General features: G+C 35.0%; 1 protein-coding gene across 1 annotated transcript; it reads right to left on the reverse strand.

Annotated features, from left to right (window-relative positions):
• Positions 1–3558: 3558 nt before the first annotated feature.
• LOC119080260 (flocculation protein FLO11) lies at positions 3559–17277 on the reverse strand. The gene is made up of 7 exons (XM_037188508.1): positions 16850–17277; positions 12489–12658; positions 11806–12427; positions 6623–6795; positions 4887–6556; positions 4574–4826; positions 3559–4148 (listed from the first exon to the last, which is right to left on the reverse strand). The coding sequence occupies exons 2-7, from the start codon at positions 12540–12542 to the stop codon at positions 3816–3818; spliced, it is 3105 nt and encodes a 1034-aa protein (XP_037044403.1). The 5' UTR covers positions 12543–12658; positions 16850–17277; the 3' UTR covers positions 3559–3815.
• Positions 17278–20104: the final 2827 nt, after the last annotated feature.

Genomic DNA, 20104 nt, shown 5'->3' on the forward strand with positions numbered 1-20104 from the left:
TTTTCTGGCATAAGACCCTGACAGTCAAGGGAATAATCAAGAGTTTACTTGAGGTGCCATTTATTAAGATTTATATGATCTCAGATATAGGTCCAATGAAAATGGACGAAAATTCATGCTAGAAGCAGAGCTTTGACCCAAATGTTCAGAAGAAGGTGACAACTATTCAAACTGAAGCTAATAAGTTTTTTTCCACTAAAAGTTGATTGGTATGAGGGGTGACGATCCAAGAAGTTCAGGAAACTTCTGGTGTTTTTGCCTTTTTTCTGATCTGTCGAAAAAGCACCTGCAATTACTGACTATTCAAGATTTTGCATCAGAAGTTACATGATTTAAAAGAAAGACACCCTATTTTATTTGATAATTTCAGGCAATTAAACAAAGGTCAATCTAGTGCCTATCTGGAATGTTCAATGTTTACAATTTAACTTGTTCCACATTCGAACAAACACGTACAGTACAAATAGTGCCTTTCACGAATCTTCGTGATTTTCTTAAATTTGAGAAAATTGCGAAAATATTTTTGCGTACATTTGTATTTATAGTTGAATGTTGAAGACTTCCAAAATTGACTCTAAGTTATAAATTTGGTTGGACGCATAAGTTGATAGAGGCAATTTGGGCCTATCATGTATGACCAAAATGTCAACAGATAACTTATGTTTCTTACAAAATTACTTGTAAGGTTAAAAGAGTCTTTATTCCAATTCATTCTACACAGCACAGTAATAAGGTAACTTGTAAGGTATCTGCTAAAATTTTGGTTATGCGTGATAAGGTCAAACTACTTAATAATTCGTCACCTATAATTCTACCCACTAAACTTTGTCCTAAATGTCCGGAATGTCCAACACCTAAAAAGGAGCGGGAGTCCTGGATGTTTAATCTTTAAAAAATTATTTTTAACAGTGGTATTGGTTCTAAAAGAATAGGTTAAGACACTTACGAAGTCTCACTACCAAATTGAGATGTGATCAACTCAGAGGTGTCTTTGCCTGTTCCTTTAGAACGTTTATGGTATCAGCTAATCCTCTAGACTAAATTTAGTTGAATCAGAATCCTGAGACCATTTTTTTTCATTTTCCCGCAATCATTATGAGCTTAAAAATACATTGGGCTTCCATACTTACCATACTATCGAAACAGCTGATTTGTCATCACACCAGAACGAAGTAAATTCATACAAAGTCTAATACTTGGAAAATCCTTTTAGATATTTTCAGCGACATTAAGGGCATTAATTCTTCAATATTAGTCAACTGCAGCCAAGGATTCGTATAAGCCAAGTCAATCTGCCAGATTGTTAAAGCGTGTGTGTAATATAAGTAATAAAACCAAAAAATGTTTTATTTGAAGTGGTTGTTTAATGTGAATAATATTTTATGAAATGAATAAAGAGAATGAAAGAGATAAAAATTCGATTTCAAAGCAATAATATTATTAAATTATACAACGTTACGTACTAAAATTGAGTGTAGAGGGGGAGGAGGAGGATGACTTAAATAATAATAAAAATAAATCCTTACACAAAGGAGATAAGGACACAAAAATAATAAGAAAAAACATAATAATATACATTGGGGTATCGTTTGTGGTGTGTGTGTGTCTGGTACAAAAATTTAAAAAATTTTCTCCTTTTTTTCCTTTTTGTGTCACCGGCCTGAAGTAATTGCAAAAGGATGAAGAAAGAATTGTTTTGCAACAACTTTCGCAACTAATTCAAAAGGATGTTTATGTCGTTAATCAAAATAGTATTAGGAAGAAGCATTTCGTAGCGATTTAAAAGCCGGTCGTTGCTCGAGGTCCTAATTAAACTAGAGACAATTATAATTCTGGTGTTTAGTTTTAATTTAATATTTTTTTAATTTCAATATTTTGTTTTTTTTTTAGTTCCAAGCAAATTTGACTGCATTTAATTTGATATTAAATAGGCGTTTGCTAAAAAACAAAACAAAAAAAATTAAATTCGATTTTGCTTATATCATAGAATCGCATGCAAAACCAAAATCATGCAAAAAATTGAAACAAAATCGAATGCCCACAAAAGAGGAATAGATTTACAAATTAAATTTATTATCTTTTCGGTGTGATTTTAAATTAATAATGAAGCGAATGGATATGACATTCAGTTGTATAAATTTGTTAATTATTTCTGTTAATTATACTTTAATTTCAATAATTTAATAATTTCTCTAGTTCTCTCCCTCTATATATCTCGGGAGAGAAAAAGATAATCGTTTCTTATCACGTCAATATTGATCCTCTTTTTCCATTCTTTATCTCCCACATCTAGCTTCCGTTCAACAAATTCCTTCCGCACTTTTATATTTAAATATAAAAAATCATTTGTTATAAAAATTACGATCAAAAATGTTTTTAATTTCTACATTCACGAAAAGGCAATAGAGGCGTAAAAGTGCAACCATCAACCGGGACTTTTACGCAAAAATTCATTTTAACGATTTATTCGAAACAATCAACAATCCTGAATGTGACCAATATAAAATAGCACATCATCTTCAACGCGATTTATTCACATTTTGTTCCCATAAACGCAAAATTAAACAAAGTAATTGAGATTCTTAACCTCTCGTTCAGACGGTTTTTATCGGCTGTTTATCGACATCGGCTGTTTATCGACATCAGCTGTTTATCAACATCGGCTATTTGAAAAGGGGACAATGAGTCGCCTTTACATAGCACTGCCTGTTCAAAACAATTAAAGTCAAAGATCAATCTGTCAATCTCTTTCAAATACTTCAATCAAACGAAGTAATAGATTCGACGATTATTTTGACAGATTATCACTGACGATATACACGCACTATCTGTGAAAGGTCAATAAAATGAAATAAACGTCCATCTTATCGTGTTACAGATCTACCAATCATTTAATTTCCGAAAGGAACGCCCTCCCAGCTGAATATACAGGAATCACTAACACTTCCAGTGGTTTAAATTTTAAGGCAAATTTATTGGAGTGTTTGATTTAAGGCGTTTTTCGCACAAAGACTTGAATTGAAATTGACCGATAAATTTTTCACTGTCTGCGGGAGTCACTGTTCAAAGCACCTGTTTCATGATTTTCTGATTTTCTCGATTTTTCTATTTCTATCGGACAATTCTAACGTAACTGGGTTGCTGCTCACCGAAATATTATCACAGTTTGGTCCCTGTATTCAGATGGAAAATTCCCAATTTTTGGATTATTGACGTTCGTGCGACATTGCGCTTTCGGATTTCAACCAATTTCGAATTATGAATTCGGTAAACGGCAAATGGGGAAAAACGAAATTCATTTCAAAAATTTATTTCTTGTCTTGGCAAATCAATTCGACTGAAATTCATTCCATCATATCGAACAAAAATAGAGAGGCGACTTACAATCAGAGAAAAAAAAAGTTTAAATTAAATATAAAATGCGCATTGAAGATGATTTAAAGCGAGCGTTATAAAGCAAACTCACACGAAAAAAAATTTTTGTTTTTAAGCAAAATAAAACTTCCAACATATCCCGACAAAGTTAACACAAAGCTTTCACGTTATTTGATCGATTCGTTTTGATTTCATAAATTCCTCCCTTCCTTTCATTTTCCTTTTTTTAAATTATTTTTAATAGTTAAGTTATCTCATAAATTTTAAAATATTTGAATGCAAATTAACATATCGTTGATCAGTACAAAACGTAGGGTTCCTTAAGTTGTTTGAGTAATAAAAATTGTTTTTCTTTTTCTTCCAATTGTTTGTTTTCACTTCCCATTATAAAAGCAAAAAAAAATTGTCGCCAATTCCAATTCCAAATTAGCGAACTCAGATTACATCATAACCGGTTCTTGTTCGACATTCACAGCATTGTTCAATTCAATCGGCATATCGAAAGCGTGCGTACCATTTGTTTCATTTGTTTCAGTTCCGTTTCCATTCTCCTTCGGTTTCGATTCTTTCGTTCCATTAGCTTGAGATTTTGTGGCGTCCTTCTTCACAGTTGACGTGGTTTTCTTAACGGTTTCTAGGGTCGTTGATCGGTTCGTCGCCGACGATATCGGTCGTTTTTGAGTCGGTGCCACTTTGCTATTTGTGGTTGCAGCAACTGGGGCTCGCTGAGTTGAGCTTATTGGTCGTTTGATTGGTGCGGCAGCACTTGGAGGCTGGAATTTGTTTTATGATATTTCGTTAGTTCAAGCTGGATAGAAGAAATAATAGAAAATAAGAATGGAAAAATGTTGTCCACTCGGTTGTTGTTCCAGAAACTGGAATCGGAATAGGACAAAAGTCGGCAGAAAACCCTTTCGGCAAGAAAAAGTTCTGTCAAAAGACTTGAACTAACATACCAGACTCTTCGAGACTCGAAGGCCGAAAACGAATCATTTTGCGTTGATGGGATCGGCAATTATGTTACGTTTTCCAGATATTCACCACGGGCTAAACAATGGAAAACGCGGCATAATTGGCGATCCCAACAACGCAAAATTTCTCGTGTGTTTCCGGCCTAACACTTTGCTAAAAAAAATCACGACCAGAAAATCGGTTTCCCCTTTACAAGACATGGAGGGATTACGACACAAATACTAACCTTAGCTGCATCAACTTTTTTTGGTGGTACTGTTGTGGTTCTGGATGTTGCAAGTGTGCTGCGTGGAGAAACAGGTGCCCGAGCACCGGATGTTTGTAATTTATTCACCGTATCTTTTGTGGATTTGTCTGTTGCTGATGTATTAGCTTTCGAAATCGGAGATCGTCCTAACGTCGATGATGGTTTTTCCGAAGATGGGCGTGGTTTTAAAGTTGATGAAGTTGTGGTAGTGGTAGTCTTTGTGGTCGCAACTCTGTGAACGATGATAAAAAATTTATAGAAAGACTCCAATGAATGAATGAATGTGACAAACCTTTTCGGAGCTTCAGCACCGGTGGTGGTGGCTGTTTTTGTGGTCAAACGGGAAGTGGTAACCCTTGATGTAGTTGTGGTAGTTGTGCCTGTTCGTGCCGCAGTGGTAGATTTTAATGTAGTTGTGCTGGAGACTGGTCGTTTGGCAGCTGGAACAGAAGCCGATGACTTAACTTCACCATTGACAGGTTTTTTGGCTGCTAACGATGATGTTGGTTTCTTTTCAATTGCTTTCACTGGTGGTTGAGATGCAACGGTTCTTGGACGCGGTACAGGAGCTGTCTTGGGAGCGGTTGCTTCCGGTTTTGCTTTAGGTTTGGCTGTTACACCAGCTGACAATGGTTTCTTTGCTGGAACTGTTTTACTTTTTGGATCTACTGGTTTTGTCGATTTAGTTTTTGCTGCGGCCACAGCAGCAGTAGCAGCAACTGCGGCAACTGCTGCACCAGTAACTGCAACTACTGTCTCAGCAATTGGAACTGTTTCTGCAATTGGTTCGGGTGCAGCTAAAACATCGTTGCTTATACTCTGTTCAGCAATGGTTTCACTCTCTACGACAATATTTGGTTGTTGTTCGGGAATTAAACATTCCGTGGATATTAGATTTGAAACAACAGATTCAACTGGTTCGATGACCTCTGTTGCCAATGTAACGACTTCCGGTTCGACAGCGGCAACATCAATGACAGCTTCTGGTTGTTCCACCTGTTCCACGATGAAGTCAATGATATTTTCAGTTGTGGTGGCCGTAGCAGACAGATTTATGTCTGTTGCTTCCGCTTCGGTAGACACTAAATTACACTGATCTAACACTGCCATATTTTCTGTTATCATTTCTTGGACCACTTCAGCAATGCTCTCACTTTCATTCGATTTCGGTTCACTACGATTCACACCGAGTTCACTAACTGTAGAACCATTTTGTCCGCTATGATCGGTTGGTTGGACGAAATCGTTCATTCCAAATTCAGTATCTTCGAAGGAGTAAGTCGTACCGCCCGTGACTTCAACACGTTCGTCTTCATTCTCGTCATCAGAAGTTGGAAGACGATGCACGGCATTTAAATCAACTTTAAACGGATTATTGGAATCACTGGTGCCGTCATTGTAAAATGAAGCGTTCATAACGTCCTGATTTCGCATCGATTTATTCAGAATGTTTATGAATTCTTCGTGATCGCCATTGGTCGAATTAATTTCGAATGCCGCCTGATCCGGAGTGCTCAATGCATCCGGCGCGTATTCCTGTTTTTCGTCACCATGCATTGCTTCCTTAAGATTCATTTCCTGGTACGAGCATTGACTACTCGATGATCCCGGTCGTTTTTCAGACATAACCGTCGAATCAAGATCGGCCGGTCGTTGTGCTATATCATCCAGGAAGTCGTTTTCTTCTGGAACTGGAACATCGACCATTTCCTCGCATTTTGATCCTTTACGAGGACTCTGTGCCACCAATTCATCTTCTAAATGTAGCCGTGCAGCCATAGTTGCAGCAACATCACTAATGTCTAGATTATTTATCGGTGTTGTATTTGTTGGTGATGGAGTAGTCGGTATAAATTCTTTAGCGTCAGGATTCAACTGTGATGCCATATCTGCGTCAGACAAACTTAATTCCTCAATTCCAACAATTTCTGGGTCGTCGTGGGACTGATTATCGTTAGCCAACTAAAACATAAACATTTTCTGCTTAATTCGGGCGAACAATGCAATCAAGAACAGGCATTTTCTTACGTCAGGACAAAGGCTTTCGGGTTCCACTGTTTCTTGTGAAATGAGATTTCGTTCTTGAGTTTCGTGTTCGTTAGCGTTTTGGCTCACTTTAATATAATTCCATTCGTCTTCGGATTCTTCGCCACTTTCGGGTACAATTGCATTCTCTGGTTGGACGGGATCTTCAATTGGATCTGTAAGAAGAAGAAAACAGAAAATTAATTTCAATTGCCACAAATGGTGTGAGAAAAAAGTGTTTTTCCAGTCGCTTGTCACAGGGCGCATTGAAATGAGCAGAAGTCATCAATCAAATGGGAATTGCAGACAGTGTGCATGTGGTAGAGTGGAAAGCTATGGTCGTTAGGTTCAAACCAAATCCAGCCTCGACTTACTATTCAAATATCGAAAATTCTGAGCTATCTAGCTAACAACGGAGAGCTTCAAATTTGATACAAACCCGAACAGTCTTACAAAAACATCGGTGCTGCTTGAACTAAACCTACTAGCTATTATATGATATACAGACAACCTTCTCATAAAAATATTTAAAAGCAAATTAATCATTGCATTCAAATCGACTAACCTTCCTGTTCCCACGCATAGATTGGTGAGATATCGAAAACATATAAAACATACAACAACACTGTGGACTTATCGGGAAATAACAATCGTTTAGACAATGGAAACTCAACATTGATTGAAACGAAATGAACGAAAGGGACAATGAGTGTTTCGGCTATTCCTTTTATTTGAACATTTCCGCAATGACGTGTTCATTCACCCTGTGAGTCATCAATGTTTACATTTAGCTAAACAGTATGAATGTTTTGTGTTGCTAGATATAATCTTAAACTCTAACGCATAAACATGCGTATGGCATGCACTCTGAAACATTTTTTTTGGACTAAACGACGGTTTGACGACACATTTCGATATTGAGTCGTACTCGTCGTACTAATAATAGATATGTAATATTGAAGACATAGTGTTGTTAAGAGATGAAAGGCAATGCACTCTATCGCATTTATATCTCGTGCAAGAGGTATTCGCTAAACAAGAGATGTGAGATACTAAAAAGTAAACTTTCCGCAAATGAACGCAAAATTTTCATTGCCAAAATGAAAGAACCTCCAAGGGAGATTCATTTCTCGTCAGAAACGATCCTGTCACTGCGAATCTGCAGTGAATTCTATACGAAAACCTTTTTCCGTATAGTTTTACCATTACAACGTTTAAAAATACTTTCACGTATTATTTCGGTATGTCTTGAACGTCTTGAAAAAAGAATAGAAAAGAAAGAAAAGCGATATCTCTCTCAAAGCATATTTTTTTTGTTGATTTCATTGCACTGAGAATTTTCAGACTTTTACCATTTTCTTCTTACATAATTTCCATTTTCATTTTGAGTAAATTAAAAATAGAATTTTAATTCGAAAGATGGTTCGAGGAGATGTCTTCGTTTATTTTTTTGTAAATTGTGTTTTATGTCTCACAGCTTGCGAACGACAACAAATCAAACAATAGAAGGAAGAATGAAAAAAAAAACGAAACAACGGCACACACAGAATGTGTGTCTTTATAAAAAATTTATCGGAGTCTCAAACATGGCGAATGATTCATACAAAGCGAACTTACATTTATAACCAAATCATAATTTCCGCAACGAAAATAATTTTTTTTTGATCAATTTCGCATCTAATTTTGTTAAGCGTAACGCGTCTTGATTAAGTAAATCAACCAAATGAAACAAAAAAAAATTAGAATGAGATTTTTTTCGGTTAATAGAAAAACAAAAACAAAACAATTACGTCACAAGAGCCTTTTTGACAGAGAGAACATGGCGATATATGATTAAATGTAGCATAACCATTTGAATTAGCAATGAAATGATATTAAAAAATTCCTGTCTTTAAAATCTATGTTGCATGAATTCATACATACAATCGCGTCGAGAATAAATTTATGAAATTCGTTTTCTTTTCAAGCAAAACTTACTTCACCATACCATCCGAATGTTTGAATTTATTTCAGTTTCACGTTTTTCGTTCCACAGACACGCAAATAATTTCTTTAATACTCTGGCACACGAAATAATAAATTTAGAAAAAAAAAATATTTAAATTTAGGCACTGGAACAAAAAACTATTAAACTAATTAAAATGTAATTAACAAACATCGAATGTTATTCGTATAAAAAATAATTGTCAGTCTATTTATTCGAGCACTAGTTTTTGTTGCAATGTCGGATTTTTCCACACACACTAAATTCTTTAACGAAAGAATATGCCGGTTTTCGCTTGTCTCTTTCGTTCAAAATTCACTCAAATTTCTCACTCTCTTCGCGCGAAAGAGTGTATATATTAAATATAACGAAAACAAATTCTCTATTAATCTTGGTATATATGGACCAATCGAGACATGTAATGCACTTTCGTAACTTGCAACAAAACCAGAGTGTAGTAAGAATTAAAAAAAATTGAACAACAAATTTTAAAATATTAAAAACGTGGGCCAATTCAACGCCTACCGTCCTTTATACAGTCTTTGTGAGATCAAGTTATAATTCCAATATTATAAATTACATTTCTTAAGTAGATCGATGTGAAATGGAATTTATATGTTTAACACGAATGCGGCACAAAGTAATCATGTTCGTTTTTATATATAGTTTAAATATTTCGCACTCCCAAGAGCCAATGTCGACCTCCACTAAAAATGGTTCAAGGAGGTATGAAATCAAATTTCACAACAGCATGCAATATCAGGGTGCAATCTCTCGATATAATAGTACCGGCTGCATAAGGATTCAATGACTTTGGATTATTAAAATGAAATTCCACTGCATGCATGTATATATAACATAATGCAGAATATAAATGGGAGAGCATTTCCCATTAAGGATACAGGGAAGAAAAACTCATAATTGTGATCAGATGGGTGTGTGTATGAGTATGGGTGTGAAGATGTTCAAATAGACATTGAACGGACATGTTTTTTTCAGGAAAACTGTCTAGTTTATGGTCTCATATGTATATACTGTATGCAACGGATATCCATTTAATATAGTAAATAATAATCAAAGTAAATGATGGAGACCTTTAGCTAACGTCATTTTATATAGCAAAATGTTTACATGCTATAGCATGGTGCTATACGACACCTTTAATTCCTCATAAAGCCAAGGCTTGAAACCTGTGCCATATTATTAAATTTTTCGATTAGGATAGTTATCTGTCTGTTCAACCCGGGAAAAAAGAGGAACTTTTATTTTGGTGGTGTTTTTGTGACCAGAACGTAGCGAGGGTCACAAGTCACCTGAGAAAATGAAATTTTCTACTTTTTTCCATGGTCAACGTTTTTCACAACAAAGGCTCCCGAAGTTTCAGCTGAGGTGAGAAAATTACTATTTTCTCGCCTGCGTGAGAAAATCGGTATTTTCTCACCTCCGTTGTGAAAAAACATTTTCATACCTTGGGCATATATTTCGGAATTGACTAAAATATGCCGTTCACCACATAACTATTATTTTACTACTTTCTGAATCTGAATTAGGTCCTAGCGAGTGTAGCACTATATGCCTTCACACATTTTACAAAATCGAAACTGGTTTCAAATTGAAGGTAATAGAGCTAAATGAGGGTTTCAACACTTAATTCTATTGCCTGAACAAGCCCAGTTCTAAAATTAAAGTAGAAGATTTTGCATCAAACACTAGGCAATACTTTCAACAAAAGAAATAACAGACATTATGTGACGTATCAACGCACTTCAAGCAAAAGTGGTACTCTAAATAGGGTACTGAAACTTGACAGTGCTCCATACAAAATTTTACACTGTAAAAAGAGTGGGGATAAAATTTCATACAAAATAGTACTCTATTTGGCAGCTGTCATTAATAGTACTTTTGCTTGAAGTGCGTTGGACTTGTAAAAGGGTACGGAACCACAAAGTCTCAATTAATCAAGCCAATACCAGATCAGAGAGAAGTTTGTGAAGAGTAGCTGGAGTTAATATAAAAAGGATCTGCCAATTAAATAACTACTGATATCCATCATATCCATCGATCACAGATTCCTTCAGGAATAAAATTTGTTTCTTGTAACAGTTGAAATTAGAAGTTTGATGAGGAAGAGAAGAGGTATGGAAATTTTGTTGATGAAAAGAACAGAATAAAATCCTCTTTTCACCTGGATGTTTGTTCAACGCCTGCCTCTATGGGAATAAACGTGAACAACTCACTAAAATTTATCTCAACTGGATTTTACAATTTTTGCTTATTTTCACAGAGCTTAAAAGCTAAACCATCATACAATGAAACATAATTGGACTTGACGATTAGGTCAAACAGCTGCCAAATACAGTACTATTTTGTATGATATGGCTTTACAGTGTACAACACTGTCAAGTTTCCAGTACCCCATTTAGAGTATCACTTATGCTTGAAGTGCGTTGTTAGAACAAAGTTGCAAAGTCAACTACCGGTTTGTCGATCATTCAAAATCAAAATGAGTATTCAATTATGAGCAATACTGATGAGCGGCGAATATGTTAGTGCCGTCAGATACAAAAATCGTTTCATATTTAAGTGACGAATCGTTAATATGTCACCGTACAGCAGCGCTATTTCTTAGTCTTTTCATTTTCTTTAAACCTCAAGAGATTACTCTGCGAACAGAAAATCGGATCATCTAAACGTGAATTGACCTGCATTGCTGGGCACAAAAAAATCTCAGAAGGGCAGGACCTGTTCAGGATAGCCGGATAATTGTGGCTAATCCCCTAAAGAAGACAGACTCATTTCACAAAGTCAATTTAAAGATTTTCCGATTGTCCCACCATTTGATGTTGTGATTTTCCCCTCTCGCTAATTGCAGATTCGCAGTAATTTATTCATTGAATTTGCTGAGTTACAACAACGTTTTTTTTTGATGAAACGCTATGCTTCAATCGTTTTCAGATTCATGACATTGAAAGTTGAAAATTAAAAGAAATAAAAAAATCAGTTGTAGTGGTTACGAGGGCAACGTTTCTTTGATATTTCTTTTCAATTCATCTTAATTCCTCATGGTATACACAGACACCTGCCTTAATGACTATCGGGAAAGAACTCTGAAATTCAATTCCATCGATATTGCGAGCGCCTGACATCTTTCAATATCCAGTAAGAGTGCGACAAGCGGAATTAGTAAACACAAACGACTCACCTTCAGTTTTTTCTGGTAAAACAGCGTCCACCAATTTAATAGATTCCGCAACCAATTCCATCGGTGTATCGGCAGCAAACATATTATTTTCATTTTCGAATTCCACACCATCGAAATTACGTTCAAGATTGTCGGCAACATCAACGTCCTTCTTCATATCACATTCCTCGACTTCATCCACCGTCTTCAAATAGTCAACGTTTTCGAAATGTATGCCATGCGAGGAAACCAGCTCATCCGGTCGAATAGCATCGACCATATTATTTGCAATGTCGTCACTCTTTTCATTCAATTCCTCTGTAACGGGCGAACCGGTGGTGTCATCGTCAACATTTGATTCCGGACCAAAATAGTTATCGCTCGCATTGAATTCCGATGCTTTGCCATTTAATGGAGCATCGTTGAGAAGAAGTGGTGGTGAATGTCGGTTATTTTCATCGATTATGTAGTCATCGTTAGAAATCCGGTTTTGATCAATTATTTCCGAACTCTTTTGATTATCAATGGTGTAGGACTGGATGTTGTTTAGTGTATCGATCGATGGTGTTGTTAAGTTTGTATTTTTAATGTCCATGTCCAAGTCACCGTCGGTTAGCACATTTGTTGACTTTTGAAAAATGTCCTGCGATACAAAGCGAAAATTTTATTGAAATTCTGATTCGGAGTGCTAGTCAGACCTTTACCTGATTTAAGTTGTCCAAAGTGGCATCGTTGCTGTTATCAAATGCGGTGTCCATGTTTCCCCAAGTATCTAACTGTGGATTATCTCAAGAATTTCAGTAGGATACACCACACGTAACGCTTTGAGTTGGCCTCGATTATAACTACCGCTGAATGTTTCCGGTTGAGTAGACTGAAATTGAAAGAGAAGAAAAAAATTATTTTCAGCTTTTTAGCCGTGTAGAGTACAGTGATCTTCACAATATTATCGACTCGGCATGGAACAAAGATTACGCGATGCATGAATGTTTTTTTTTTCTTCTCGAAATGAATTCTATCTAGAGGCGAGACTGTATTTTCAATTTGGATTTAAAATCCAGTTTTGTTCACAAAACATTATACGCCTAATAAACTTGATTCGCTTGTCAAATTCCGCAATAAACACTCTTCATTCTACCATTCTAACCATTTACACTCATAAAACGTTTGTGGAAATTTCAGTTTTCGTCGTATTTTGCCAGCACAAATGGTTTTTTAACCTGAACGTATTAGAAACAGCTAACCATCTGTTTTATCGACAACAACGCCAAAATAAGCGATGAGCTCTGGTTCGTACAGTTTATGTATCCAAATGTATGTTAAAATCATTAAATTAGAAGATTTTGCATCACGTAAATGAAAATACATTAGCAGATGTAGTCATTATTCACAGCAGGGCTTTGACACTTGTCAATTCAGTGTTCATGCTGGGAGCAGTGCTCTGAATTATAATGTGCTTGTCGTTCCTAGAATGTCAATAATACATAGACCACAAACCGATTAGGTGAACTGAGTCTCGAGTCATGAAGTACACGACCTGCAAGAAGATTACGTAGAGGATGATAAAGATAACAAAACTATTTTTGAGATCTTTTTTTGACAACTACCACCCTAAATTCACGGATGTTTCTTAACTTTGAACCACTAGATTTGATATTTAATTAGAATAACGCTCACGTCTTCAATGAATCTTATGTCTTAGAGAGGCAGTTTATATTGAAGGCGTGAAAAAAAGCAGTCCGACACCTCTGGCACTTAAAATGAATTATACATTTTCAAGCACATGCCGATGATAACGACAACATCGATAACGACAACAAAAATAATGACAAGTTCTAGGTAATACGGTCCTCTCTATATAGTAAAATGCGTGTTAAAAATTTGAAGTACAAGATTTGTTATCAACCGATTAACAATACTTTGATCGAGAGAAGTACCAGACCTGATAATAATACTGATCATATGCCTGATATCTGTAACAGGTTAGTGATGAAATGAAAGAATGACTATACACTGATTTAACAACCTACGAAGGGTTTGGACTAGCTCATTGCTATACTAGTTTCGCTACTGATGGCTATTCTCTTCATTACCGAAATATTTGTTGTGCCAGTGAGTGCAACAACTGAGCGATAAGCCTATGATGTAGAGAAATTAGTAGTGACCGGATACGGTATCATACTTGACTCAAGCCGATTCAATCAGCTTTGGTTTTGTTTACGAATCTGTCTGCGGCTGAGCTTTAAGCTCTCACCCTGGCAACTCAATCGAGCAATGAAAAGCAGACGAGTTAGCCACTATTGATTGATTCATATGATAACGAATCAACGTGAAACATTGTTTGAGACGACACTGTCTAATAATTATACCAATGATCTAATTGATGTTCCAAATTCCTTTTTATTCGTATCAGAAAAGGTACTCTCTTTCATGGAAAGCGATTACAGTAATGAAATTAATTCCCAAAACACTGATCTCATTTCCGTCACATGTACAGGTGTAGTGTACTTGTCATATAAAATGACAAAAATTGGAATTCTGATAAAGCCATTATTTGTAAATTTCTATGCCGATAACAATCGTGTTGTTCTCTCTTTGTCTGTTCATACTACACCATTTCAATCATAGCTATTTTTACCGAGTTATACAGTGACACATCACCTTTCTATCATTATTATTATCTGTTTGGAATTTGTTTAACAACAACACAATAAAAACAAGGTGTACACAAAAATTAAAACCTACAAAAAAACAATCCGTGAGAGTGGCTTTTCAGCAAAACATTTTTTTCATTCTATAGACTTGATTTTTCATGGGAACCGAAGCACAGACAGAAGACTTTCTTCCGTCTTTTCTAAACCGTTAATGCATATTGTAAAGTTTCAGTTGGTTCGCTCTTTAGATTCTGGGTCTAGGTATTGTTGATTCTACAAAAAAAAAACCCGAGGTGCGAGGTTCTGAGGGATGGGATCACCATCAAAATAATTTTTTTTAAACTTCAACGTAAGCAAAGAATTATGATTCTGATGAAGGTAGTTGAGTTCATCATTTTTAATAACACGAACTAAGTGCACGCCCATTTTTATTTTTGAAGAACGCGAACCAAATATTAATTAGGCAAATTTCATTCAACTCATATAAAGAAGCGTCGCATTGTGGTGAATTAACTTCGACATACGTTCTAGTTGAAACAAGCTTTAAAGAAAAATCACTCATCATACAAACGGTGCTAATTAGACCGAGTACTGTAAGCTATCCTTTTTTGTAGTAAGTTGCACAATGTTTTCATTTTCATAAAAACTTGCCCCATGATGACTCATTGAGTTCACCATTACCATAGGCAGTCTGTGCGTCTGGTAGATATTAACGTAACAAAAAAACGAGCTTACGAATAGAAAGTAATGGATTATGAGTCTGCCAAAAGCCATGGATTTGTAATAATCCCATACACGCGTGTGGTTACTGATGAATTCGCAATATTTTACATCATATATCAACCCCACTACCTGAAGCCATATCATTAATTTAACCTACTACCACAAATTCGATTTCATGATGTCATCGTACCCGAAAGTCAATAGGTCCATCGGATGTCATGTCTCTACCGTTTTTTTTTATTCGTAAAGAGATAAGGACGGCAGTTGGCAAATTTTTTGACTTCGTTGAAACTGATAAAAAAAATACAAAATTGATATTCAAATATTCAAATTAAAAATGAATGCTGGCCTGGTGTGTAGTCATAACTGTGACAATTCGTTTTGTCATTGGTGTTATACAAAATACCGAACACATAGATGAGGGAAAAAAAACACCTTGCTCCATGGACGGCTCTCGTGTATAACAATAGTGTAATAATGGCACCATTGTCAAGAGCGCCACAAAGTATGTGTATGCTCTAATCCGAATCGGTACATTAAAAAAAAAAAAACTAAAATCTCTTCACACATGTCTGATTCATAGCAGGGCACTGTGCTGTAAAATTACATTGGCATGAGTCATACTCAAGCTGTTGCTTTCGTTCTTCTATATACCACATTAATTGGTCGAGATATTTAATGATTATTGTGTGCAATGGATTAGATTATTTTATATCGTTGCGAATGATCGTTCGATGGAGTATAGGAAAACACGTACATATTCAAGACAGAAATGAAGAATAAGATGGTAGCTCAGAAGCTCACACAAAAAAAATTGAAGAAAGAAAAAATTTTATGGAAGAAATATGTTTATTCGAAGCAAATATAAATGGTTCGACGAAAATCAATAGTGCGTCGCGAATTCATTTTTTTTACTTGAACAATTAATTGGATTACATCAGCTACTTGCAAAGATGGCAAAAATGTATATTTTAATTTCGAATATAAATTTGTGTATAAATGATTCACCCGTCTACCCGACATACATTCGTGCAAAACCAATTTTTTTTTGTGTATTATTTGCCTAACTTTACCATATCTGTTCAAAAATAACTTATGAGGCAACGCCTTTCCTTAAAATATGGTTGATTTCATATGCACGTACATACACTAACTAAACCTAACCATACAGTGTATGGCCATTAAAAAAAGAATTATACGAAGAAAAAGAATATTTATCACATGCTCTTTTTTACAGCGCTACTAACACGACAAGAAAACCAATTTTCATAGACAAAATTATGATTAACAACAATCTATAATAATTTTGCCGGTATACCATCGCACAGCCACAAGGCGTTTTTCTGTTTAGTCAATGGAAAAAATTTCTTTTTTTTTCGTGTTGAATTTTTATTTTATTGAAACAAAATCGAAAATTTCTGCGAGAAGAAGTTTTAAATGAATAAATTCTGTTTCCATAAACAGACATTCGAAAATATAAAATAAAAATCCAGTTACTTATACTTGGCATAATATGTACGGAATATAACGTCGGGCTAATGACCTTTCATTGAGCCACAAAAAAAAAGGCAAAAGAAAAACTTTATTGTAAACCACAATTTCATAATTTTTCTTTATAACAATTATACATCTCGTTTACATTGTACGAAATCGCAACAGAAGTAAAAAATCCAGCTAAAATAAATTACCTTTTCGCAACAAAGAGTTCACCAACAAAAAAATTTGTAATTTTTTTAAAAATTCTCTAAACAACACACTGATATACTAAATATAATGATTTTCACCGGTACATTCACGAACAATTGTTCCAAACAAATGTTTCTTTTTTTTGTGTAACAGAAAAATTTAATTTAACACTACGATCAGATAATAATTAAAACTTTTAGCTGCAATTTGATGGTCGCTTTTAGCTCTTTCGAATAGAAATTATAACAAAAAAAAAGGTTTTTTATTCACAAATATCTTTTTTACTGGGACAATAACTTGGTTATTTAACCCTTCACTAGAACAACATTTAAGTAAATATATAAAATAAAGTTATGGTTAATACAAATTCGAATTGTGAAGCGCGATTTAAAGTAACCTTGCCAACTCAAAGTTTCAGGGTAGACTAAATCCGAAAATGCATGAGTCAGTGTTGGTTGCGGCGCTGCTGTTCAAGATGGAATTCTATGAGTTTGTGTACTCTATATACACAACGATATACCAAAAATTCTGTATGCATAAAGTATAGCCATGGCGAATATAGAAAATATAAAAAAAAAATTTGTTCAACTCATGTATGGAACGACACAATTTTTGTTTTTATATATAACTATGCTATAACGAAGAGAGATGAGTGTAGAAGAGTGTTACGGATGTGATCCAACATTTTGAGCAAGTATTATGGTTTTTCGTTCATTGAACATTATTCTATCCAATTAATTACAACGTAATAGAAAATGTAGATCTAACTGTCTAAGCTGAAAACAGTTTAATTTACTAATTTATTTTGCATTTGCCATTTGTGTTAAAACAAAAATTAATAAAAATCCATGATAAACATGCACAAACACACCAACACACACACACAGACTTTTCAGTAAAAAAAAGAAAGACGAAAAAAAAACTTTTCTCTCAGTAAACAGAATTGTTGTCGGTTCAATTTCGCCGGTTGGATATCTCTATCGTATAGACGTAACTATAGGTACACTTATTATTACTCATACTTTCGTTAATATTCAAAGACTAGCTTCATTATCCGTCTATTACTGAATTATTCATAGGAAAACATATTTCATTGGTAAATTCAGATTTGAAAAATTGTTATTCATGTGTTCAATATCGACAGTGATGAAAATCTAAGCCAACAACTCTATCCACTATTCTATTGAACGGTCTCTTATACAGCAAAGATGGTGACGAAAAATGTTAAAAATAATGAAGTAAAAGATTTGGTTCCACGGGGTTTCACGAGTTGTGTTGGTGAAACGGTAAGAAAAAATCAATACTTCAGCATCGATTCATTTCCTTCACTACATTACTTGACACCAATACACTCTCATCGTAAATAGTAACTGTAGATTGTGTCCTTGTTTCTAAGTGTGACGACTGCCCTTGGAAACAATGGCTACAATCACACCAGGCAATAGTAGTTTGCTATACTAGGGAGGTAATAGGATCATTCCCTGGGGAAAACCCTTTACTTAGCTCGTAAAGTAAAATAGCATACTTCATACGGGAAATAATTTGATATCTCGTATCACGATTCGGGCTGAAGCCCTTGGATACTTTTACTCATCTGGATACGATGTATAGTAATCTACTATTACGTTGGATACTGCGAAAGTACTTCATTATATGAGGTAACAATTTTGTGATAGAAGCAAACTCTACAAGTATATACAGAGCCGAAGGCGAGGTGTACAACTAAACTTGTCGAAAAACAGTTACCAAAGAAAGTTGTTCTGAAATACACGAGGGGGTTTGCGAGTATCACAAAGTTGTTTCGAAAGTAATGAAGTACGTAGGAATAGGAATTGAAAAAAATTAACCGAAAATAGTCGACATGTTCGATCATTTTCGCAGGGGGTCAATTGCTATGTAATGATCAACTTTCGCATGGGACAGGTAGTAAAATATATAGTTTCTTAGAATTAGGTAAGTTATTTACTGAGTAATTACTTCATTGACATGAGCGGTCAAACTAACTTCCCCAGGATTTCAATTATTTGAACTAGAGTGTAGGATATAGCTCTTGTCCTCGGCCATTCGCACATGAAAATAGAACTTTTAACAACTAGAACTATGTTGTCCTTTCCCAGGCGGCGCGAATGCCATGATTAAGCCTGGAACTTATAAATTTATTTATAAACCTGGGTCTAATGGAAGTTTGCTATTCTTAGAGTAAACAATTGATTAATTCAAGAATTCCATCTCACCATTAAACTATTCCGTGACATCAATGAACCACTCCATTATCATAATCGCTTAGATCGGTAATTATCTTAGACGAAATACCTAATAAAAGTAATAAAATTTCCATAAATGGAGTTCAGTTTTTTTTTGTCTGCAATATTTTTAATAATTTACGTTAATGCGAAACTAACACCATAACAGAAACATCGTAATTTGGCTTGGCTTGAAATAAATATGTCCATAGCGGATATTAAAAAGACAACGAACGTATGTAGCTTCCGATCCCATGTTTCACTAAACATAAAACCACAAAAAGTACACCACAAATCGTTGTTCGTATTAAAGCGCAAAAAAAGAATGTTTCAAGATCACATTACGCTGTTTGTTTTGTGCAGAGCCTGTGTTAGACTCACAATCTTTTTTTTATGAAGCTTTTTTTTGAAGGATTATTCTCAAAGCAATCAAAGTCATCTTCATTTATCGCAAAAGTATACGTAAGTTTCTCTGTTACACAATATAACTTAAGAGCGATTGACCCGTGGTTGTTTGGCCTTGACTTTTTTTTGGCAATGTCTTCAATCGAACGAAAATTGCACCGAAAAACTCACAAAAACTCACGAAAAATTATCGCTTTACTTGGAAAAATTCGGGTCTCGGAAAATGACATTATTGCGGGGCATTCTAATGGCTTCACACTTGCAAAAAAATGGGTCGACGCTTTTAAGGATTGTATGATGTAACCAGTTGCGTTATTTTAACTGATTTTTTTTTTCTTTAAAAAGTAAATAATGTTAAAACGCCACCAGTGTCATCATTTAAAAATATCATAATTTTTCGCGTGTAATGGGTATGTTTAAATAACACTCACATGGGATGTGCCATTTCAAGGAACGGTAGCACATTATGTGACAATTTGTAGAAGGGGATGTTATTGTATCGTGTAACTATAGTTTATATTTAACCTTATAAAGTCAGCTAATGTCATTTCATGTCTCATCTGTTGTCAACAGTATAAGTCATAAACGACAAATGATGAACTCTGGCTT

This window comes from Bradysia coprophila, unplaced genomic scaffold (assembly GCF_014529535.1).
Source record: "Bradysia coprophila strain Holo2 unplaced genomic scaffold, BU_Bcop_v1 contig_350, whole genome shotgun sequence".
NCBI lineage: Eukaryota > Metazoa > Arthropoda > Insecta > Diptera > Sciaridae > Bradysia > Bradysia coprophila.